Source organism: Perca flavescens, chromosome 4 (assembly GCF_004354835.1).
Source record: "Perca flavescens isolate YP-PL-M2 chromosome 4, PFLA_1.0, whole genome shotgun sequence".
In the NCBI taxonomy this organism is placed as follows: Eukaryota; Metazoa; Chordata; class Actinopteri; order Perciformes; family Percidae; genus Perca; species Perca flavescens.
This window is the reverse complement of record NC_041334.1, coordinates 33382897-33407490: the sequence shown is the minus strand read 5'-3', so window position 1 is coordinate 33407490 and position 24594 is coordinate 33382897. Positions and strand designations below refer to the sequence as shown.

Genomic DNA, 24594 nt, shown 5'->3' with positions numbered 1-24594 from the left:
AACACGAATATCGGTACTTCCTAGTCCTTATATTTTACAAAATTGTCTCGTTCCTTTAGTTTCAAATAATTTCAGTGGAGTTACCGTTATTATTTTTTGCGTAATCAATACCGAATACAATCTAATTGGATGGGAATATACTTTGGACTTGACGCACCACTACAAGACAGATTGGGCGGCATTCATTCGCGGCAAATCATTGCGGCTTGATGGCGGTAACGGCCATCTAGTGGTTGTTAGTTGTAATTCTAAAAGCATGGGGAACTTCTTAATTAATGTCTGTTTAGTAATTCATATTGTATCCTTTATTTTCTTCCCAGAAGCCATATTTGATCACACACACATACATGTAGATCCCTTTAAATGTTAAGGGGAAGATTAAAAAAGAGAAACTGGATGTGTGAATCACAATTGAATTCATATCTTGCTACTCAGTCAGAATCTTATTAACCTGGAGTCCCAGTCTCTGTCACAATAATCATATGTTTTAGGCCTATTGGCAGACATTTAAAATGTAGGCAATGGCATATATATAAAGAGCCTTTTCTCCATGTCCACTGAAGTTTCTCAGCTTGCACTCTAGTAACATTTGTGTGGTCCAGGTAGCTTTGCATAAAAAATGGTTGCCAAGGGCAAGGCTACTTTTACTTTTAAACTTTAAGTAAATTTCCAAGCCTGCACTTTGTTACTTTTACTTGAGTAAAGAAGTTAAATCAGTACTTCTAATTTTACCAGAGTATTTTTTAACACAAGTATCTGTACTTCTACTTGAGTACGGGAAGTGAGTACTTTTGCCATCTCTGACCACTAGCAAGGCTCAAAATAGCACCACACTTCCACGGTAGCATAATGAGGGTCCCTACATGTAAACCGACGAACGCCGTGGTTGAGCTATGTTACTGGTTACTGGTTACACAGCGTTCGTCGTTCGACTGATCATGACTGTTTTCCCAAGATGGCGCCTGCCTGTATACGCGAACGGTCTTTATAAACTATCTTTTTAATAATCTGTCTGTACACTTACAAAGTTCTCAATGCTTCGGTGTAGCATAATAATTATGCTACCGTGGAAGTGTGGTGCTATTTTGAGCCTCGTTAGTAGTATAGAAATAGAAAATTTACTTTATCCGTGCCCTGACGACTAGCGTTATAAGCTAATTAGCAGTTTGCGCTAAAACTGGTCACATTCGATTAGTATGAAAATATCCCAGAAAACGGTCGACTCGGTACACGTGTTATTAACCCTTAGGTTCATTTTGTGCCGGATTTCTCCTTTAAGTTTACCGTACAAGATGTCAGACACTCACCAGCCAGGTTAGGTTACACATTTTGGTTTTGACCAAAGCTCTATGAGTTTCTTGAGATCCATATTCAGTCTTTTTACTAAAATATTTGGAAAACCTTTTAAATCCAACCCCCTCACAGCTCTTTTTGGTATTTAACCTGAAGATTAGCCTCTACCAAACAGCTAATCAAAATGTATTTTGATGTATGTGTAATGTACTTCCCTCCTAGCAAGAAGATTAATCCCGTTAAATTGGAAGGAAGCCTCCTCCCAACATTTGTATCAGGGATAGTCTTAGGTCCCTTTATTTGTGTTTTTCTTTTTGCAAACAGGAATATGTTGATTTTCATATTAATAAAACTGTGTACTTAAAACCAAAAGTTTTAAGTACACAGTTAAATTGGTAAAAAATAACCGTACAAGCAAACCTTTCTGATGTATTCTCAACAAAAAAGTAACATTGTGCTTCACAATGGTAGTATAATTATACAGAGGGTACTGTATTGGAATGGATATCATTGTACAGGTGTTCATGTTCCACTCAGTTAATGTTTTGTAACTTATAATAAAGACACAGATTCATATGTAAGATCTGGCAGCACAGCACTGTGAAAGCACATGCAGTAAACGTTTTGAAGGAGTTTATTTTTGTATATTGTATCTATATACATGAACATTTACAATGCACTATATGCAAGAGGTACAATCCATAATAACACTATAAGTATGGCACATAAGAAACAGGTAGAAAAGCTGAACAGTACGTGATGAACAAATGTGTGCTTTAGAAATAATGTAGTTTGACGGATAAAAAAAAAAATCACATGTAGTACAGCTGCATTCCGAATGGAGCTGAGTTAAGAGAAACTATGGATGCCAGATTATGTTAGAACAGTAGAGAAGAGTGACATTTCAGTATCCATCCTACTGCTGTAGACATGAGTGGCTCAGATGACTCTTAACACTGGCAGTTTATAGGTAGTATGAAAATGGCTTTTTTATCCTAGCCGTTTCCATTAAGTCCAAGTGTTTAAAGTGTGATTTTATTCAGCAGTGTATATACAGCGTGAACAAGGCATTAATAAAAATGGCACAATAGTATATTCTTATGTTACTGGGCTGAAACAGAAACAACGTATATAAGAGTAGATAAAAAAAAAGTGAATGTTTCTCAAGGTCTCTTCTGGAGACATGACCTTAGTACAGTACTTTGATAGTATAAAGACGGACAAGGAGTACAATTTCATGTAAGGGCACATTCATCATCAATTACAAATTGCGCTGCATTCAACTGGAAGAAATCAGTTAGCACATCAGAACTGACATTTTTCTTTTTCAAAGCCTACAGATTCAAATACAAAGTATCTTTGATAGTGTTCATCCTTAGAAATACTGTTGACTGGGTGTCATGCTGAGGGTCATTCCATAGCTGTGTAGGTTCAACATAATAGCAACGCTGTGTAAAACTCCACAAGAAATATAATGTACACACACTGGGATGATTAAGATTAAGACCTCTTACTCAGAACATACTTTTTTTCTATACAAGCAAATCCTATAATTCACTTCAATATCTGCAGTGTATATTTCATAATATATATTCAGAATACCAAATGTCTCTCTAAAACGGTGAGCAATATTTCCCTTTTACTAGCTGCGAATACTACCACAGTATGGAGCAAAGTTTATATGTGAGGTTATACTCATCACAGCACACAGGCTGTAACTGTCTCACATAGAAAAATGAAGGATGTGACGTTCTCCTCCAGAACAAAAAGAGTGGAATCCAGTGGAACCTCAGGTAATAGACAGAAAAAGAAAAGAGTTGACTTGGAGAACTTGTTTTGTGTGTGGGATGGTCCTTTTAAAAAGGTGAAACAGAGGGAATAAAATGTTCTTTTGGATGAAGCATTTTATGTATCCAAGCTGAACCTAAAAAGTGAAGGCTTCTGTGAACTCGGCTGGATCAGCGCATTGGAAACCATAGCGTCTTCATATGTTAGATCATACTCCAACAAGAGGTTTCCACTGCTCCCTTCCACATAGCGTCATCCCCCACTTTTACCTTCCTACCATTGGGTGGCAGGCTTGTCTAAGATCCCTCTGGTGACTACATTTTCACATAATATTCCACAACAACAGGTCAGATGTGATGAATTCTTACTGATGGTCTGAGTTCAGAAGCAGCAGGTAGCTTTGTTGCGCTCCACGGAGGAGTTCTAGCAGTCACAGACAGCAGGGCGTGTTCATTTAACTGAGCAGGTGCTATAAAACAGTAGCCTCCTCCATGGCATTGACCCATCTGGAACACAAGAAACATTTTTTTTTAACACAATGGTTCATGGAAAACTTAAAGGGGCACTCCACCGATTTTACATGACAGAGTCACTTTACCCCTCCCAGACTACTGCTTTTATCATGCAGAAACAGATACTTAACTGGTTGCATTATAGTAGGGGTTAGCAACCTTAGGCCGGCTACACACTGGCTGCGTGGCGTGAGCGTGTCAGCTGCGTGGCGTGTCCGTTTTTATTTCGGCTCCCATGTTAACAGGTTAGAGCCCACATACTGCCTGCGTGACACGCATGTCCCAGAAAAAACTTGTGCATGCTAGAAATAGAACAACGCCTATTTTTCACGTGACACGCAAGCGTGTTGGAAGCGTTTCCAGACAAAATAAAACAGGAAAAGATGTTTATATGTCAGTCTGACAAAAATACATATTAATAAATTACATTTTGATGTTTGAAAGTCTCTAGGTTTTGATATAAATGTAATTAAAAAATAAATAAATCGATTTTCAAATATTGCACCTGTCAATAGAAAACGAAATATTCTGTAGCCTATTTCGCCGTCAATACTGCCGACGTTGTCTTTGCTGTAATCAGATCAGTATATATTTATGTTTAACATGAAGTATACTACTGCTTGAGTGCAGTAAATCAATGGGAAACATACATGTGTCCAGACAAGGCTAGCAGCAGCAGCGCCGCGTCAGACACGTTTCTGGTGTGTAAAGACGTAGAAAACGCCATGCAGCCGACACGCAGCTGACACGCAACAGAAACGTCACGCTCACGCCACGCAGCCAGTTTGTAGCCGGCCTTAGGCACGTGTGCCACCATTGATGTGGTAGCTCAACCAATGGCGCACACTGGGTGTGCAAGAGAGTTTTGGGAAATTTCCCAATCCACATGCCAAATGACCTCTTTCACAGTCATTGGCAGGAGTTATTTAAGGTGGTTTGATTGACTTTTTTTCCCCATCCGCATTCCACAAAAACTCTGATTGGCTAGTACTTTTTTATTACATTTGCTTGTTTGCTACTGCACATATGTAAAAAAAAAAAAAAACACTTAATACTTTTTGTCAAATTCAATTCAAACCTAGCTCTTTATTTTTATGTGTGCGCTGAAAAGAAAAGGGTGTTCCTACACAGCCCAGACTGTACATGCAAAACAAACAGAAACCTCTGTGATTTCAAAGGAATGAAAACTGATGAGGGTTTTCGCTGTTTCACTGTTTGCTGTTTTCAATAGGTCAGTTTAACCTCGTCCGTTTGCTATTGTTTCTAATGGCTACTTTCAACTGGTTGGCTTTACAGCAGTAGCGACAGTTTGCTTACTCACAACTTAACGTGAGCTAATATCGACTCTGCCATATTTCGTTTAGTCAGCAGGGACACTAACAGAAGTCGTCGCTATGGCAATGCCATGAATCTGGGGGGCGGAGATTCTGAAGGAGGAGTGTATTTGTTTGGCAGTTGAGTTCAAATATCAACAATCTTGGCGCAGCATCGCTTACTGCACCTTTAAGATGACAGCAAGTAACAAGCTGATCCAGATGCATTGTCAACAGTCATTATGATAATTCACTAAGGGCCACGCCGAAAAAAGAGAATCACACCAAGGGCCAGACATGTACAGTTTATTGACGTGCTTGTGTTACTGCGTGTCACTTTTTTTTTTACATTTTGGTAGCTTTTTTTCTCATTTTTGTTCCAACTTTTTTGTGGCTTTCTCAAACATCTGTCACATTTCTGTAAATGTGTTGCTTTTTCCAAAATTCTTGTACGCTTTTTGTCACATTTGTGTTGACCTGAAGCCCTACAAAACAACAACCTGTTTCATAGCCTGAATATGAAAACTCTCTGCTTCTGGGGGAATTTCTGAGTCTCAGAGTCTGCAAATCTGCCATACTCTGCTTTGAATGTCAGGTAATTGCAGTTTAAAAAACAATTTATTTCAAAATTTATCGTGAACCCAAATTGATATACGGGCCGGATCTAAATATGCAATGGGCCGGATTTGGCCCGCGGGCCTTGAGTTTGACACGTGACTTAGGACAACAGGCTTCCATGAGGTATACAGGTCATTTGGGAGTATGAGGAAACCTTGTGCTCACAGCTCCCTGGTGGTCTAGTGGTTAGGATTTGGCGCTCTCACCGCCGCGGCCTGGGTTCGATTCCCGGTCAGAGAATGTGAATTTAATGAACACTTCAGCTCAGATAAGGCAATTTCTACATGACAAAGCACCAGTGCTGACCTGCGAGCGGTGTTTGGATCATCAGCCCTAAATGTATAGTAAAGGGTTTTCTTGTGGTATAGATGGAACACATTGCTGCTTTCTCCTCCTTCTGTCAGCTTGACGGTGAAGCCCTGCAGAGGTAGACTCTCTGAGGCAACTTTATCCTGAAGAAGGAACCAGAGTGAAGACATTAAACACAGGCATATGAGTTCAAAACACCAATCTTGCTGTCAGCAGCAAATAACAATAATTTCATGCTTCAAGAAGAACAGAGCAGTGCAACACTCAGATGCACACTTGTCAAAAGAAACAGAGAGAGAGAGAGAGAGAGAGAGAGAGCACAGAGAATCCCTCCATTAGTCTCATAAAGTGTTCTGCCCAGGAGGAAATGTGAGTGTTAATAGTTCTGTACTGCATTGTTTCAGATGTGAAGAAGAAAAAGGATAGATAAAGGTTGCGAGGAAATGCCTCTGTGATTAAGTGATCATGAGAGTTACGCAAGTGTTTTTTGGGCTGGTGTGGGAGACTCTGTGCCCCCTCACCTCACGGGCTGTGAAGGTGTAGAGCACCTTGTCTTTGAGGAGGAACCATAGTCGCTTCCACTTCCTCTTGCTCTTCTTCCGGCGCTGCAGGCTGCCGCTCATGGTGGAGCCCTCCACAGTAAGCGACACCTGATGAAAAGCATGACACATTAGATAGACATTATCCTCCATTAATGCAGATACACAGATATAGGGACTGGATAGTACAGTAGTTCTCAACTTTTTTTGGGCCAGCTCCCCCCTATCCATTTTCCAGGTCCTTTACCGTTTGTTTGTGGTGTGAATAAAGCTGCATTAGTCTGAACTCATTGTACTCAGCATTTGTTAAAGTCTTCATCTCATTTCCAGATATTTCCTCATAGCAATGATTATTACTGTTGTTATTAGGCCTATTATTGTTGTCACTATTGTTATCAAAAATCATAAAAAATTCACATCACTGAATGAAAAATGGTCGACTCCGGCCAAAGTGGAGATTTTTTAAATCGTCGTTTGCACGCATGTAAACTGCATGTAAACTGAAACATGTAAACGGAGGTTTAGGCCATAGACAGTATATAATGGACCAATAGACCCCGTTGCTCTGGACGGAGACCAGTGAAGGCTATTAGAAGCACTTTTCCGGTGATGGCCAGCTTTACTGCGCAGCCTCCAACTGAGAGAATGTGACGTGAGCAACGTGTCTGAAAGTTGTAAGTCTTCTGGTAGCTGTGCCAAGAGAAATCTCAATCATTCCCAATCTTACAGATACGGAGACTGTAGGTGTATGTAAGGAGATAACATGGGCACAGGCTAATTATTGATCACTAACATGCTAGTTAACATTAGTAATTAAACCTAAACATCTCATGTAAGTCGAAACTGCCTGCAAGCTTCTCCTGTACTATACGGTAATTCCTCTACTGTGCGACAGTAAGTCACTTGGTTATGACACAATCGTTAGCCTATTTTTACAAAAACGTCTGCTACGGAGCCATAACGTGAGGTACAAGGTAATGGAGCCTTTTATACATTGTCATGTTTCTTTAGAAATAAACAATGGACAAATAGACTCTTTAAACGCTTCAGATGTAAAGTTATTCGCAGTCAAGTGACGTAAAAAAAAAATGGCGGTCAGCGGAATGCTAACAGGAGGTGATGGCCAGTTAGCAACAAAATGGAGGCATGATGGCTCGAGTTCTGAAGCGAAGCTTACCCCCTTGGTTTAGGCAGCTGAGAGAGAGAAAGAGGAAGTGATTCGTTGGTGTTGTTGCTATTTTCGGGATTCTGATTGGCTAATGTGGGCTTGAGCCTCTCGTTTACACTGCCACCTACAGGTCTGGCATGCTCTTGACTGCATTGACGGCATATATACACTGATAACGTATAAACGAACACTTTTCTGAAAACTGACAGCTGTGCACGATGTTACAGTACAACAAGGCCACAAACAGTTTCAACAAGAATTGTTTGACAATATGGATACCAAATCTAGTTTTAGGATTGCATTAGATTCCTGTTATTTTGTCCAAACCCTGAAGATAGGAATGGAGGGTAGAGAGGTAGATAGTGAACCCTACTCGCAGCTGTTTTGCAATATCCACTAGCTTCTGCAGAGTATCAGTTGTCATACATGCCAGACATTTGTGTACACAAGCTTGACACATACGGTGCATTACAGCTCCCTGGTGGTCTAGTGGTTAGGCTTCAGCGCTCTCACCGCCGCGGCCCGGGTTTGATTCCCGGTCGGGGAACATTCTTTACTTACTGAATACTAAGTAAAATATCTACTGTAACACTAAAGTAGGTATTGCGTGTTGAAATTGAGCATGTTTTCATTCAAACAAAACAGTATGTCAAATGAAGCCTCTCTAACCTCACCTAAACATCCATCGCGATCATATTTACACTGAGATTTGGAGTTAGTAAAATTAGTCTAGGAAACATTGTGATTAAAAGATGACATATTTTGAGTCTTGTCAAATGCAAATGCATGTAATGCATGAAATGAAAAGAGGTACAGATGGCAATTGTAGTCCACCTGGTTGAGAGGGGAGGTGCTCTTCCTGCTCTTCCACAAACTCGGGGGCTGCAGGCTCTGGAAGACAGCAGAGAGGGGACGGCTGGCCCGGTGAGTCCGAGGGCTGGAGTTACCGCACGCCCCCGACACGCTGCCACCTACACACACAAACGCAGTTTCAGAGAGGAAGCATCACACCAAGATATTTTTCTTTCCACTGTAATCCCCCAACAGTGAGACACTTCTACATACAGAAAGCAGAGATTCACCTTTTTTCCTGAGCTCGGCATAGCAGTGGTCACACACTTTGGCAACCCTGTCTTTGAGGTACTTCAGTGGGTATCTGTTCCTGGAACAAGCACGACACACCACCTGCTCACAGAGACAGAATACAAAGATTTACACACCATACATGTGGTGTGATAGGTTGGATATTTCAGCCTTCAAAATTTATTTTATATCTTGTATGTAGGTTACTACACAAGAAGGTTAGTCTAACCTTCACCCACAGGAACAGCTTAGAATGTGTAAATCTATTATGAGTTTGAAAAAACCTTGGCATATACATTTGGTGCATGTCAACTGTTCTCCCTTTCATGAAAGTATGTTTGTTCATTGTGTGAATAAAGCTGCATTAGTCTGAATTCATTGTACTCAGAATTTGTTCAGTCTCCATCTCATTTCCAGGTATTTCCCAGATATCACATAGACATAGATTTACATATTACATAGAAGGGCTATCTTTGACCTTCGTATACTCGATATTTGAACCAAAAGTTGAAATGACCATTTGCGACATTAATAAATACTCTCATGGACCACTCAAAAATGATACATTAATAAAAATGTCTATTTAAAGCACGTCCCTTGTTTGGGGACATTATTACTCTTTCATTCGATAATTTATGGAGATTAAATGATGAACCTAGGATAAGTCAACATCAACGAGTCACAGTAGTTTTTGCAATTCTGTGTGTCTGACCTTGCCACAGGCGTTGCAGTGGTGTCGTCTCAGCGTGAGGCTAAAGTCAGAGGTACAGTTCATGCACATCATCACATGAGAAACTGGCACCAGTACAGGAGCAGCCTCACCCAGGGCCATCCACAGCTTCTCACGGGCCTGTGGACGCATACGAGGTGACATTAGACGAGGTGAGAATGATGTTGAGATTTTATAAACAGATGTTACTGTCTGTAAAACACACCTAATTATAAGTCTTAGTTAAAGGAATATAACAGATTTTTTTTCAGTAGCAACATTTTGTGAAACAACCCAGATGAAAAATAGCTCTAACTTCATCTAAGAGCCTTAAGTTTTCTTACCTCACTGCAAGGACCACCAAACGTACAGAGCCCTGCAGCGTGGTCTGCTATGGCTCGACTCAATGTGTGGAACCAGTCCTCCCTCTCTCCAACTGAACTGTAGACAGAAGCAGACAAACAATTACAGCTATAAAGGCAATAAAGGCTTTAGACTTGACGTATAGAGTTGTTTTTAATTACAAGAGAAAGGGAGTCTTGGGCAAGTTTTCAAATTCACACACATTCATTTCAAGCTTTTGGCAGTCAGATGCTCACCTGGCTGAAAGTGTAATAGTGATGTCGGACACCTCAATCCTAAGACAGTTCAGCACGTTGTCTAGGACAGGTTTGCTCACCTGTGTGTGTGTGTATGAGGGGCAAAACACATCACAGTTCAGCCATTGTGTACAGTGATAAAGTTGGGAGCTTAGCCGAGATTGTCAGAAAAGAAAAATATGAATGTACCTTCATCCCAGAGAGAGAAAGTGTGTTCTTAAGCCTGTATTTTCCATCCTGCTGAGGGTAGGTGTACAGCATTATATCGTTCATCTGATAAAAAACACAGAAAGAGGAAAGAAGAGGTGTATTATGTTAGATTTCAATGTAAAACTTATTCAGGATGTAATACCCGCTAATTACCAAAAGGTGGTGGTGTTACCTTGAGAGAAATAGCAAAAATTGCAGCGCACCCCTCTTTGTTTATTCTTTCTTTCTTGAAAGCAACTTCCTGGGCTCAACTGCTTAAATCATGTTTCCTTTCACAGTGTTCATACATCTGTGCAACCCCTCAGCACAAAATTCCCATGTATTCACACAAGAAAATAAGGCATTAAAAGTGTTTATTTGCTTGTCAGACCAAAAGTATTGTGATCCCCTGAACACACTGAGAAGTCCATTGTGTTACGAGAGGTATTTCATTTCTTCCCAGACAAAAGAGATGACATCACCGGTCACACCTAATGTGTGCTCTAAACATCCGCTGGGGCCGTAAAGGCAGCATCCAGGAATTCTCCACCCTGCTCCGGGCTCCAGGACTCCCCTCGCCCTTCCAGCCTTCTCATGCTACACTGAGAACCAGAACTGGGTGGAACCGGCCACCTTCACCACAACAACAACAACACAAACAGCAGAAGTTACGGGTTCACTGGCCTGACAGGCTGGAGACAAAACAGTGCACGATAGCCAAGCCCCGAGCCCTGCCTCCGACCTCTGGGCTGCAGCCACCACAGTTTGTCGGTTCCACCCTGTGCTGCTCATTTACTCGAAGATTCCTTCCACAGAAACCCAACCAAGTGCCATGTTAACAGACTTCACAGACGACTTTCCCAGATGAGACGCAATATGTTCCTACTTGACCCCTTGGCACCTAAGGGCATTTAGTTTTTCAACAGGGGCATTTCATCTCATCCAGTAACCCTTCACTTCATTCACCTGCCTCTTTCACTCATACTCTCCTCCCTCTTCCAGTTTTCTCCAGCTCCATCCTCCTTCTAATCCCTTGCCTCACTCATTCACCCCGTTTCTCTTTCTTCTTTGAGCCCAGGCTTGTGACATGGTTGCAGCTTCTCTCTGTCTCTGAGGTGAGTGATGGCTTTCATCTTCACTGTTGTTTGGATTCTCTTTTCTTAAAAGCCCATAAATAACACCTGACCCACTGAAGCCATCAACTTCAAGGGAGCGAATGGCTATATAACCTTAATAGCCTACAAGTATCAACCAACAACCCTTTTCAGCCATCACTCTACTGCATTCTCTTTAGAGGGAATGGGAGAATGATGGAATAGAGCAAAATTAAGATTTAAGATAGAGCAAACATCAATCCATATCTTCACGTTACATTCTGATCCGATCAACTAAGCCAAAATCATAAATGCTTCTCCTGCGGATATGTAGCTCAAGCATAATTCATAACATGAGACAGCACTGATTGCACATGGAACAATAGAGTGGGCTTCTCTATTTCACGTTATGTGTTTGTGTAGCACCACCACGCCTCCTCCGCCACCTCCTCCTCCCTGCATTCTACAGGGTGTCTGGCCTTCACTTTGCTGTCAGTCCCCTCCCAATACACAGGAAGCCAGTATCCAGTGACCCACACCAAACATCCTGTAAGGAAGTGGGGCCCTGGAAAACAAGTCCTGAGAGGGGAGGAGAGGAGAAAGGCAGAGAGGGAGGCCCTTTCTGGATGGGTGTGGTGCCAAGTGGAGATCTTACAGCCTTGGCCTCGTGCCCCCCCTCCCAACCTCACCTACCTCGCAGACCAATCTCCACCCAACATTCTCCAATATTTTCACAGACCACACTGGCTTTATTTTTTACCATTGCTTCAACAACACGGCAGGTGTTTTCTATAGTAGTGCAAGTCAATGATGTAACAACCCCTTTGTCATTACAAACTCATGGTGTGCATCCAAACTGTGTTCAAACTCTCATAACTTTATTTTAAACTCTAGTGGAGAAGGTTTTCAAAGATATCAAATATGAGAGGCTGGATCTTGGGGGAAATGGGTACAAAATGATGCAGACATGGAGTCTTGAAGTTCTCAACTCAGAGGTTAACAGCCTATAAGAAATAGTTTGACATTTTGCGACAAATGCTTATTCGCTTTCTTGCAGAGAGTTAGATGACATGATTACTCATATCTGAGAGTGGTAAGGGTCTTCTCATCTAACTCTTCGAAAGCAGACTGATCTCATGAAGTGGCGTATGTATGACACGCCAATTCGTATGCCATTATTGGTGTGTTATCAAGACGCGTACTCGCTTCTAAGCGTGTTTATCAATGCCGTTTGGCCTCCATTGACTTACATTACCCTGCGTTTGCGTGGGAATTTATGCCGTAGCGAGTAGTATGAAAGGATGAAAATCCGCGTAAGGAGGTTGTTTGCCCCCCACTTTCACTCAGGAGACCGGGGATCGTGTCCCGCGTGTCACGTTTCCTTCGTGTCCCGCGTGTCCATCCTAAACTCAACCGTCACGTTCTTCTTTAACTAAATCCAACCCCGTTCTTCTTTTCCTAAACCCAACCCGTCCGCTGTATACGGCGCTCAAAATGCGTGTAAATAACAGTGGCGTGCATGTTTACGTCCGCTGTATACAGCGTGATACATGCGGATAGCTCAAAATGCGTACAGATAACACGCCACTTGGCTTAAGAAAGTGGCCATGTAAGTTTACGCAAAGTCATGATATCACATTGTGGAAAGAGAGCTAAAAAGCATATTTGTGGAACTATTACTTTGAAACTGCGGGAGGGAACAAAAGAGAAAAACTGTATTTTAAAGGCTTGAAATCTAGCTAATACATTCTAATAATGTGTCTTTTACCAGAAACAGGTGTCGGGGCTGCCTGCTCTTCCTCGAGACCTTCATGAGTGTGCCCTCTTTGACAAACATCTGCCAAAGGAAACAACACACAGAGAAAAAGCATAAGAAAGGCATGTTCGGATGTCAAATTGTTGCTTACGGTAACTGTGTTTTAGACCCGATGAAGGCATTCAGTTACTGTTCTTCTGATGTCATAACAGAACAATGTGTTGCTGTGAGACAGTTACACTGGCCACATAATGCTCACCCTTCCGGGCTTCAGGAGGTCCCTCTTGCCCTTCACGCTGTACTCTATGTGGACCAGACGCAGCAAGTTCTCCTGAGGGAGCAGAGAGAGAGATCGTAGAGATGAAGGGAGATTATCCAGTGATGGACGGAAGAGGAGACAAAGAATGAAACTGTCCCTGTTTGTTCGTGAATGAAAGGGAGGGAGGCGGAAGGAGATGTGATACTGAAAACTGAATAAGGGGTGGGGGGGGGTGGGTGGGTGGGGGACAGAGATAGAAGAGCCTGTGTTTCAGCTGTCAGTCAGCCTGTGCGTGTGTGTCGGTGCATGTGCATAGAGGAGAAAAAAAAGCGAGTGTGATAAACAGAGGAGGCGATCCAAAAGGGAGGCACAAGGGATCTTGACAGTGTGAGGAGAGAAACACAGTGGGGGAGGGTCTGTAAATTATCTTCATTAATTGCTCATGTTTGAGGGGGGAGCGTAAGTCATGTCCACCCTTACACTGCTTCCTTTGTAATGATACACCTGGGACTGTATGATGACATCGTCTTTCCTCGCCCCTTGCGTTATTCAACAAGCTGCGGAGGCCGGCACCAAAGAGGGATAGACTCCTTCACTCCAGCATGCCATTTAGAAGAGGGATTAATACACAGGACAACCTCCACTGTCTAACTTCTTCACGCTTGATCTCCATCCGAAATTGCTCTTTCATTGCCAAGCAGAATATAAAGAGCCTCAATAACAGCACGCTGGGCAGTGAATATATCAAACTCAAAAGGAGCTAAACAGTCTGAATGTTATAGACACATGGAGCGTTTCCAGAGTAAACTCACCCCCTGTTTTAGATTGTCATTGGCCTGGTCTGCCACCTCGGACACAATCACCAAGGCAGCTGCAACACAAACAGAGAAAGAAAGAGGGAGATTTGCAACCCAAATTCAGTTAAGAAACACTCAGTGACTGTGACTCAACAAATAGGGCCTGATACATGTAGAGCAGCTGCAGTGTCAGTATGTCTTTGACTAAAAAAAGTCATGATTATGGCGCTGGTTTTTATGGAGCTCCATTCAGTAGGTTTACCTTGTGTGTCCTCGTATTCTTTAGAATCAGGAGAGAGGTTGTTCAGGTAATCTGGAGAAGACAGAAAAATAGTCAAGATATGAAAATATCATTTAAATACAATACAAAGCTTACTAAGAAAAAGTGTGACAATTTTTAGTTTTTTCTGTAAAATACAGCTTGTTCAGTGCACAAGGCTAATCCACAACATTATGCTAATATTCCTGTCTTCTCTACACATAGTTTTTAAAAGACATAAGTAACACATTCTTCCACATACATTACACATAAATTCATGAGCAATAAAAAACACACTTGCTCAGTTCAATATACTCAGCGGTTTGTGGCTTGGTTAAGGGTTTAGTATAGGTGACCAGATTTCTGAGACAAAATCCGGGGACATTTTCATCTCAGAAGACAGGTAATGTTTTTATCTTTGTAAAACGTAAAATGGGGACACTGCCCCAGGGGCGTCACTAGACCTAGAGCTTATGGGGCACAAGCCCCCCTAGGGGGGGTCCATTGGCATACTCCCCTGTAAGAAAATGTTGTCTATTTTAACATTTAAATACATCAATCTGGTGCACTTTGAAAATAAATTCAGAGGTTAGACTTGATTATTCTTATCTATGGATGGAAATATTTGTGCTGTAGCCTGAACTATTTTGCACTTCAGAATTTTAACCAAGCACACACAGGTGGAATAGTTTTTTCTTCATATTTTTGCATTAATGTTACTAGGAAGCATACCAGTAGAAATATATATTCATATTTGTAAGTGGGATTTATATAAGTAAGTGGGATTGTCTGGAATCTGGCAATATAATAACCATTATGGTGGGATACACTGGCTAAGCAATTTACAAAAATGTCTGTGCTGACACAAATAGTTTACATGAGAATACATTATAATTTTGGCCCAAAGTTGGAGACCATGTACAAATTTTGTTGCAATTTCAAAACTGGATTATGTGTTGAGTGAAGAGTTTGTGAGATATTTCACAGAGAGTAATGGGTGTGGAGAGATTTATGCAGAATGCAAATATGATAACATTTCATGTAAGTTCAATGTTAATTTTCTCGCAAACCATTTGTCACAGCAACTGGCGCTAATATCACTGGAAAGCTTAGATTCTGGTTGGGTTGTACCCGACTCATGCCTTTGGCTGTCAGAGGGAGAGCAGGAGTGCGGTTGTGAAGAAGTTGGTAATTTCATGGCGCAGATTAACACTTTTGCATACGCTATATCCGTGTCACATTCTCATTAGGGGCAGAGTAAGTAAGTAAGTAAAGTTCATTTGTATAGCACCTTTCACAGGTAAAAATCGCAAAGTGCTTCACAATAAAATGTAATACAGTACAACAGCCAGTTGAGGTGGTTCGGGCATCTGGTAAGGATGCCCCCTGGGCGCCTCCCTAGGGAGGTGTTCCAGGCATGTCCAGCTGGGAGGAGGCCTCGGGGAAGACCGAGGACTAGGTGGAGGGATTATATCTCCAACCTGGCCTGGGAACGCCTCGGGATCCCCCAGTCGGAGCTGGTTAATGTGGCTCGGGAAAGGGAAGTTTGGGGTCCCCTGCTGGAGCTGCTCCCCCCGCGACCCAACCCCGGATAAGCGGATGAAGATAGATGGATGGATGGACAATACAACAGCCCCCCTAAAGGTCTGATCCTAGAATTGCCCCTGCTGCTACTTCATACTTGTATGCCACTACACCTCAGAGGGAAATGTTGTAATGTTTACTGCACTACATTTATCTGACAGCTTTTGCTTTATTGCTTCAAGCTGGGCTTGTTTCTGCAACAGCTCATTGAGTATCGGATACATTAAAACTATTGAGGAAATATTTTCCTTTGACATTGGTCCAGCATTAAACGAGATCGCAACAGTCGGCAACGGCGAAACAAGCTACAATGTAAGTTAATAGGACGTCAATTGTCCAGCTTGTTCATAAAAGTGCTCGTCTTGCCACTGACAGGCTCAGATTAATATTCTAAGTGTCTGACAACATTGTGGAAAGGATTTCTAAGGAGGTCGACCTTTCTGTTAAAGAGTAAGATCCTTTTTTAAACATAAAAAGTCCGCGAAATTGCGTTCGCTAAACCCACCAGACTCCGTGTAAATAAACAGTAATTTTAGCATCGTAAAATGGGCATTCTAGAAAATCTCTGAGCTCTGAGCAGCGCTTGCTCTGGCTGTCTTGAGGCTGCGCGTGTAGGGTGCGCGACTATACGTTTGGTCAATGTTTTCTTTCTTTCATTCCAATTTCGGGTCTGTCGGTCACAGTGAAAACCGGGGACATTTCCGGGGAAAGCTCCAGCCGTGGACAGGTCACCGAAACCGGGGACGTCTGGTCATCCTAGTTTAGTATGATGAACAGTAGCTAACGTGGCAGTGGCAGTTAGCTAACGTTAGCAGAAATTAGATCGATATAGCTGACTCTTCTCTACATGTGCCACCGGTTACCCTAAGTTATAGCAGTCGTTGTTGTCCTATAGTTGCTACTACTGGCCTCAATCGCCACTATTGAGCAATTACATGGGCTTGCGATAAAGATTACTATAGTACGTGCGTGTGTTTTTGTTACCTGTGAGTAGCATTCGATATTGAAGGACTCTCGCTATAACCTGCAGCAGCTGGTGTTTCAGTGGGACTTCAGCTTCTTCTGGGCTTCTTCTCTGCACACACACATTTTTAAAAGAGGTAAATATAGATATCACAATTTTACATGGGTTACAAAAATGTTTGACGGATAAAACATGCTTAAAACTTGACACATTGTATCCTATATAAAAAAGGTTATTTTTAGTGTTCAGTTATTGAATTGTTAACTGAATACACCACTGATATCTGATCATTTCTCTTAAATAATATTACAGTGGAATTAAAATCTGGCTCAATGCAATGTCCCATCAAAGGGCATCCCTGAAATGCACCCAGAAAAACCACAGCTATATGAAGATAACCTCTGTGATGCTGCTCACAAGTGACCGTGGGGACACTATCGGACTGGCTGACCTTCACTCATCTTTTGAGCACACAAAAAACCTGAACAACTCCCATTCTTTTTCTCAGAGTAGTCATTTTCAGGTGAAAGGGGACAGAAATTGGCACAATCAAGGAGAGCTTTAGAAAATCAATCAGGATCTAATTGTCTCTGACAGGTATTTATGCCCTGAGCGGTAGAGGAGCAACGAGGGACTGGGCGCACACACACACACACACACACACACACACACACACACACACACACACACACACAGTCTGAGTCTTTTATAATCCAATGAAGTCCTATCCTTCATTAAAGAGGCACAGATAGCACCCTGCAGGAAACAGCATCTTCATTTTATTTACACGCACGCGCGCACACATGCAAGCACGCACACACGCACACACACACGCACACACACACAAACACGCACGACCACAAACACACACACACACACACACACACACACAAGAACCCACACAAGAACCCACGCAGACACACACTGAGCTCATCTCAGACACCATTGACAAACACATACAATATATTATTGATGCAACCCTCCACACACGAGCAGATACACACACACACAGACCTTGGGCTGGTGATGAGATAACACTAATTTGGCCTGTAAAGGGGAAGGGCTGGGATGGGAGTTAAACACACCACTCTTTGTCTTCATTATCACAATGTGGAATGCAGGAGTAAAAAGTATAACAGAGAGCTGATGCCTCTTTTAATGAGGAGGCCTTCACAAATACTCTTTTCTCTTTTTTAGTTTACCTTACATTTTCTGTCTCATCCTTTTCTCCCTAACTTAGGTCCTCAGTAACAACCTCTGTTTGAGTTTCTCTCATATTTCTGTCTCCCTCTCCTCCCTTTTCCCCTCTCTCCTGATCACTGCATGATGCATCAAGTACAATAATGACCAGCTCTTCATTATTATAATTCTGCTTGGCTTCAGAACATCCGCTCTCCTCAAGTGCCGCTTGTAAATTGTCATCCAATTGACACTTGTTCAGAGGAAGTGGCTTTCCAGAGATGGTAATTAGCGCGTGGTTTGTTTGGGTGAGCGAGCCAAATGGAAGAGGAAAGAAGAGGGAGTGTGTGATGCCCCGTGCTGGGAGATAACCACATAGGCACACACACACACAGGCACGGACGGACAAACAAACACACTTTTCAGACTCTGTCATGGCACAGCTGATTTGCTGCCTGCACACACACACACACAACTGATCTAATTGGGGAGTTGTAAAGGAGGCCGCTTCTCTAATTAGCTTCTGTCTGCCTCATTGCCCAGCTGCCTTTACAAGGAATTCACTCCATCGCTCTCTCCCTCTATCGCTCTCCGTCCACCTGCTGCACAGCCTCCTCCTCTCCTCCCGAGCTTCTTTGCACACAAGAGAAAACACACACAGACACACACACACACACATGCTTTACAGAAACAGGGGCCATGGCATGAATATAAATCCAAGCTGGTGTGCTTTGGAAAGAGATTTCATAAAACTAATTTCACATGATTCACACAATTTGGAATGGACATGCCCCCGCAAAACAATCAGACACCAGTGCTGTGCAACAACACAAACACTCTCACACAAAGGACACACGCACGCACACACACACACACACACACACACACACACACACACACACACACACACACACACACACACACACACACACACACACACACACACACACACACACACACACACACACACAGCACTGTGCAGGCCAATGTTTATAGATAGTGTGGTAAACAAGCAAGTGGCTGTGGAGAGGAGGCTTTAATCCTGTAAGGGTCTCGCTCTGATCTGATCAGGGTCTGTGGCTACTTCATCACTGTCATCACCACATCCACAATGAAATTACTACCACTTATACTGCTGGCTTATTGTAACTACAAAAAAGGCTGAGGAGCATGAAGGGTGGAGAAGAAAGCGATGTGTTGATATAGGTGAGGGTTTAAGTCAAGTCTCGAAACAAAGAAAGAGAATAAAATGGCAGCGATTGATAAAGAATGTACATTGTTAAAATCACGAGAAGAGCTGCAAGCAGTTAATAAAAACCTTCAAATCAGTATTTCCACTCCTATGAAGTATAAACACTTGTGAAGCATCACACAGCCAACAGATAAATGACGGTTGTTCCTCTCAGTAGTACGTATAGTGTATCCAGTGACCTGTACGATCCTTGCTCTCCCTCGGCTCTCCTCCCTCATTACAGTTGGGGTCACACAAACCTTGCAATTCCCAAGGCAGTGCTCTGATTCAGTGTAGCATCCATCATACACACACACACACACACACACACACACACACACACACACACACACACACACCTGGTGTGGGAGGGGGGGAGGACTGACCTCAGATGATAGGCTTATATGCAATATGGGACATGTAAATACAAAATACAGTGTGTATATGCAGTGGCAGGTGTGGTGTATCTGCCAGTGAACTGAGAAAAGATTATTGAATATGATCCTGGGTGTTAATTTTAACGGGTGTAAGAGGAATCACAGTCTTTACATGGACACGAATGGGGAGTGGGATATTCCGAGCAACCTTTTTGCAGAATAAAAATCTACTTGTATCCGTAGATCATATCATTATTGTATATCCTATAGGCTAATATGCAATTATTATGTATTTTTGTATCTCTTTTTTATACTATGTATATTGTATTATGTGTTATATGGACCTGTGTCTGCAATAAAGTTTATATATATTGCAAACATTTATCCTTCTTTTGCAAATTAATCATTTTATGACTACTCCAGATAGCAATTTGTGGTTTATGATGTGATAAATGAACTAACATCAACTTCATGAGGCTAAAATGAAGTGCCACAATATTGACTTTGATCAAGGTTATCAAGGGCTGACGTAGACCAGGTATATGTAAGATACTTAAGGTCAGTGTGATGGTTTAGAGTCTTCATCTCTCACCTCCACTCCCTTCTATTTACATTAGCTCCACTAAAGTCTAGAAGTGCCAAATTATTGCTGGGAAGGGGCAGCTGCTTCTGAATATTCATGAGCGGAGACAGTTGGTGCCTTGTCCGTTCCCGTTTCTTATCAAACGTGAATCGCCTGGAACCGTTGTGTCAGCCACTCACAGTGAATCAGATTACAGCATGGAACTAGTAACGCATACATTTTTTGGGGGGGGCGAAAGGTGCTGAGTTGAGTAGGAAGCTTTGTGAAACCCAACGTTTAACATAAATAGAAGCCTAGGAAAGGCTTGTCTATTTTTATTCAGGGTGACCTGTGTGCTGCTACACAGCATTTTCAACTCTGTAAATTGTAAATCAATTCTATAGACCAGGACACTGCCGCATTGAAATTAGAAATCTATTGATGTATCTCTGTAGTCTTATCTATAGGCTCTGTTAATAAACTGTCTTTTAATTAAAAAATAGTCATTGTTACCAGCTTGGACTTTACCCAATCCTATTCAACATGAGGATAAAGTATTGCCTAAGTGGACCAGGCACACAATCTGTGGACTACTGCGACAGCTTTAGAAATAGCTATTTTATTATTATTATTATTTTTTATGAATTTCAATCCCATCACCCAAATCCCACTTCCCTGCTCTCCAGGGAGTAAAAAAGATGAAGAGATCAATGCTGGACAAAAAATTAGTTTTTGGTGTTGAGTGGGTATAAAATATGCGAGCATGACAGTGGAAAGGTCAGTCCCATGGAGAGGAGTGGGATAGAGGGAGTTTTAGAAAGGCCATTTTCTCCCCGTGGAAGCCAAATGACAAAATCTAAGTTGAGAGCCGCGGAGTGAGTGCCAGGAGAAATACCAGGTTGGATCTCAGCTCCCTGGAAACACACACAAGGCTTCACTTTCCCTCCACAAACAGAGAAACTGAACCCGACATTTGAATATGGGACTGTCAAAATACTTCTCCCAGTGTTCCCCTACGAAGAGGTGATCTTTTGGTATTGAGCGGTGCGCCAAACCCACATTCAGTATGCTCAGTAAAATAATAGACACATAGCAACACAAGGGAAACATGGGAATAGACACAAAGTCTAACTGTTTATCTGCTCATGTTCTATTCTGACGGTTCAGTGTTTTACCTCAAATGTCTTGACGATGTTGGCGAAGGCCTGGTTGTCACTGCAGCTCCCCTCCAGTAGGGACATGCTGCGATCATACTCTGAGATAAAGGTGTCAAACACCCCAAAGTCCTCCCGACGTGACAGAATCACATCTACTATCCTTTGGCTCTCCTCCCTACACAGAAAGGAAAATCAGAGATGAAGTACATTCTCTTTACTCATTTCACACAGTGAATGTTTGTGATTTAAATCAATGCATAAATCCAAAGGTGTATGATATACAGAGCATTCCAAGAATCTGTAACTTATTTTGTTGTTGTAACCACTTTCCCTCAGCGAGTCTACTTCTCTCCCAGTTACTCATTTCTCACATTTTCCATAATGATGTTTGACAACCGTCAACAAAAAAAATGGAGATCATTTTAAGTTGTGCAAGTTGGAAAGTTTACAAAAATGCTACATTTATGGTGAATGCAATATGGTCTCTTAGGAATTATCATATGTCCCTTTTATGATTAAGGAACATCTCAAAATGTCACAATAACTCTAGAAAAACTTTATTTTAGGTTGTTTATGTTTAAAGGAATAGTTTGACATTTCACTTTCTTGCTGAGAGTTAGATGAGAAAATCCAATATATCATATCTGTCTATTTATTATATAATTTCTTTTGAGTTCAAATTAGTTTGTTGATTTTCTCTGATCTTCCTTATTATTGCCTCCATCACAATTGTCAACCTACTTAAGATCTCCAAACACATACATGTCTACCGTCCTTATATTTCGAACACCCCGACATTTATACACTTACACATGACATATACTCTATTTTCACACACCATTCCATCTGCCTTTTATCCCATCATCATCATAACTGTTGTATGCTGTATGCTGTATGTAACGGTCTTTACTGTCTGTCACTGTCTAAACATGTTTGTGCGCTCATGTTTTGTCTATGTATTGTATGTGTCATTTACCTTGTATGTCACTTTAAAATATGTATCATTTATATTTATATATATAATCAGCAGCTGCTTAGCTTAGCTTAGCTTAGCACAAACGTGTTAACAAGTGAGCGTAAGAGGTGTTGGTAGGACTTTTCACCTTTAGCCAGAGCCAGGCTAGTGGTTTCCCCCCTATGCTAAGCTAAGCTAGCTGGCTGCTTAGTTAGAATTGTTCATGTAACTCTCTAAAAGATGCATATTTCCCAAAATGTAAATCTAGCCCTTAAAAAAAGCACCAAATATAAGAATGACCATAGTGTGTTTCTTACCACTGACTTATGCGTTCCTCCAGCTCAGTAAGGATGCTGCTGTGGAGAGCGTAGACCTGGGGGAGCACGCCCAATATCTCTCCTAACTTCTGCGCCTCCAGCACAGGCTCCCTTTCCTCACCCACTGCCTCTGTCACTGCTGACCTAAAGTCCTGCAGGGAGAGGGAAAAAAAAGGTTTGTAGGAGATTTTTAAGAAGACAAAAACGTGTGGTAGAAAGGAATGAAGCAAATGGTTGTTAGGATGAAAGGGGAAAGTGAGGGAGTGCAGGAGAAAATAAAGTCATAGAGGAATGAAAATTGGAGAAAAATGGAAGGAAGGAAGGTCAGATCCTCCTAAACATCCTTCCTGCCACAGCCCCTTCGAATCACCTCAGTGACTCCCCGCCACTTTGGGCTCTGTCCAGGCACTCAGGAAAGGCGGCACTGCTTGCACAAGAGTTACACACCAGGTGCTGTTGCATAAAGACCTTGGTACTCAATAACACAATGCTGTTTTGTACATAGTGCCCACTTTTCATTTCTCTGTAGACATTCAGGTCCACTGAAGTCCATTCAGCACACATAAAACATAAGCAGCAGGCATTAAGAGCTGCAGTGTCAGAGACTAAGAGGACTAATATGAGGAGTTATGTCACCTGGGAGCAAAAAACCAGGGGAGAGGTTATTTATCTACTCAGCAAATGAAGACAAAAATAGATAAAAGTAGGTGCGGAGTCAACAAACGATGTTTTAAAAATCTCTGTTTTTCTCTGTGGGCCAAGCTGTCTGGCTAACTAACATCATAACATCATAAAGCCTTTGTGTGTCCGTAAGGAATGAGTGTCGGGAGCCCATCTATTCTAGTTCTGAGTAAAGCACAGTCATAAAACAACAGTTGTCCCAGTCGGCCGCGACCTGATGTGATGACACTGGGCGCTTCAGAACATGCCGTTCATCATGCGCAATCAATCGCGTATGTGTTAACATTTAACATTCATCACATCTGCCGCGAAGAACAGCTACTTTAACGGCTCTGGTTGACCTCTTACTCCCAGGTACACACACATACACACACACACACACACACACACACACACACACCAGACACACACACACACACACACACACACACACACACACACACACACACACAACAACACAAATCCATTTCACCCGATCCACGCTCCACCTTATCCCTATTTGCCTCACGTAAGGCAGGTCAAGAAGCAACGTTAAGCCGTTGGTTGAGCAGCCAGTCATGCTCGGTCATAACTCAGCACAGAGAATCTGTTCAGAGGTCACAGGTTACAAACGAGAAAAAATAATAAGCCTGAGTCTCATATGTTGAAGCTGTTATAGGGAAAGTCCTTTAGAAGAGGAGCATGTCCTCCCTTCCTATGTGGAGACAGGGTCTGGAAATTCTTTGTATTCTTGTTATTCCTTATCAAACAATGGAACAATAGCTCATGTGTGCCTCTCATTTAGCGCTACTCCTGTTTTTTCCCCCATGTTTGGGCATGTTGTTTCCCAGCAGAATAACTCAGTTTCATGCTAATTATGACATCAGTCTGCATGAAACGGTAACTAATATCTCAACACATCACAGTTTGAAGTTTGAAGAATAATAAGACCCTAACACTAGCACCTATGCATTATGCAACAGCAAGATAAAAAAAGCTCTCAATGTCACCTTTGAAAGGTGGCAAAAAGATTAAATTAGGTGGCATGGTAACACTGAAGAAGAGCGCAAGCCAAGGAAACTCACTATCATTCATAGTGAGAATTTGTGAAAGCACATTATTTATACTGAAAAACAGATTCAGTGGTTCTAACTACACTGTCAACATGTCACTTCTGAAGCACTGATGCCCATATTGACTTGCAACATATGTTTCTGTTTGGCATGCAGCTAATTAGTATAATTGAGCACCATGATGACATTGCAGATTTATGATTATTAGAGGCGTCCATTGTATAATATTTGCATTGCTTGCTGTTTAGTG

The 24594-nt window shown here is 41.9% G+C and overlaps 1 protein-coding gene and 2 non-coding genes across 4 annotated transcripts in view; 2 read left to right on the top strand and 1 right to left on the bottom strand.

Annotated features, from left to right (window-relative positions):
• Positions 1-1911: 1911 nt before the first annotated feature.
• The window catches only part of fgd5a (FYVE, RhoGEF and PH domain containing 5a), a 36312-nt gene continuing 13629 nt past the window's right edge, over positions 1912-24594 (bottom strand). The window contains exons 6-21 of one of the 2 annotated variants that reach the window (XM_028576387.1): positions 22612-22763; positions 21358-21514; positions 16854-16944; positions 14289-14339; positions 14042-14100; positions 13230-13301; positions 12983-13051; positions 10121-10204; positions 9932-10011; positions 9677-9773; positions 9336-9473; positions 8623-8725; positions 8375-8511; positions 6355-6483; positions 5831-5976; positions 1912-3587 (exon numbers count right to left, since the gene is read on the bottom strand). In XM_028576387.1, coding sequence (XP_028432188.1) covers positions 3551-3587; positions 5831-5976; positions 6355-6483; positions 8375-8511; positions 8623-8725; positions 9336-9473; positions 9677-9773; positions 9932-10011; positions 10121-10204; positions 12983-13051; positions 13230-13301; positions 14042-14100; positions 14289-14339; positions 16854-16944; positions 21358-21514; positions 22612-22763 — 1602 coding nt within the window. In that variant the 3' untranslated portion in view covers positions 1912-3550. The remainder of the gene's footprint in view (positions 3588-5830; positions 5977-6354; positions 6484-8374; positions 8512-8622; positions 8726-9335; positions 9474-9676; positions 9774-9931; positions 10012-10120; positions 10205-12982; positions 13052-13229; positions 13302-14041; positions 14101-14288; positions 14340-16853; positions 16945-21357; positions 21515-22611; positions 22764-24594) is intronic. The other variant, XM_028576388.1, reaches the window with a different exon arrangement.
• trnae-cuc (transfer RNA glutamic acid (anticodon CUC)) lies at positions 5693-5764 on the top strand. The gene has a single exon. It is a non-coding gene; the product is annotated as a tRNA-Glu (tRNA).
• trnae-cuc (transfer RNA glutamic acid (anticodon CUC)) lies at positions 8016-8087 on the top strand. The gene has a single exon. It is a non-coding gene; the product is annotated as a tRNA-Glu (tRNA).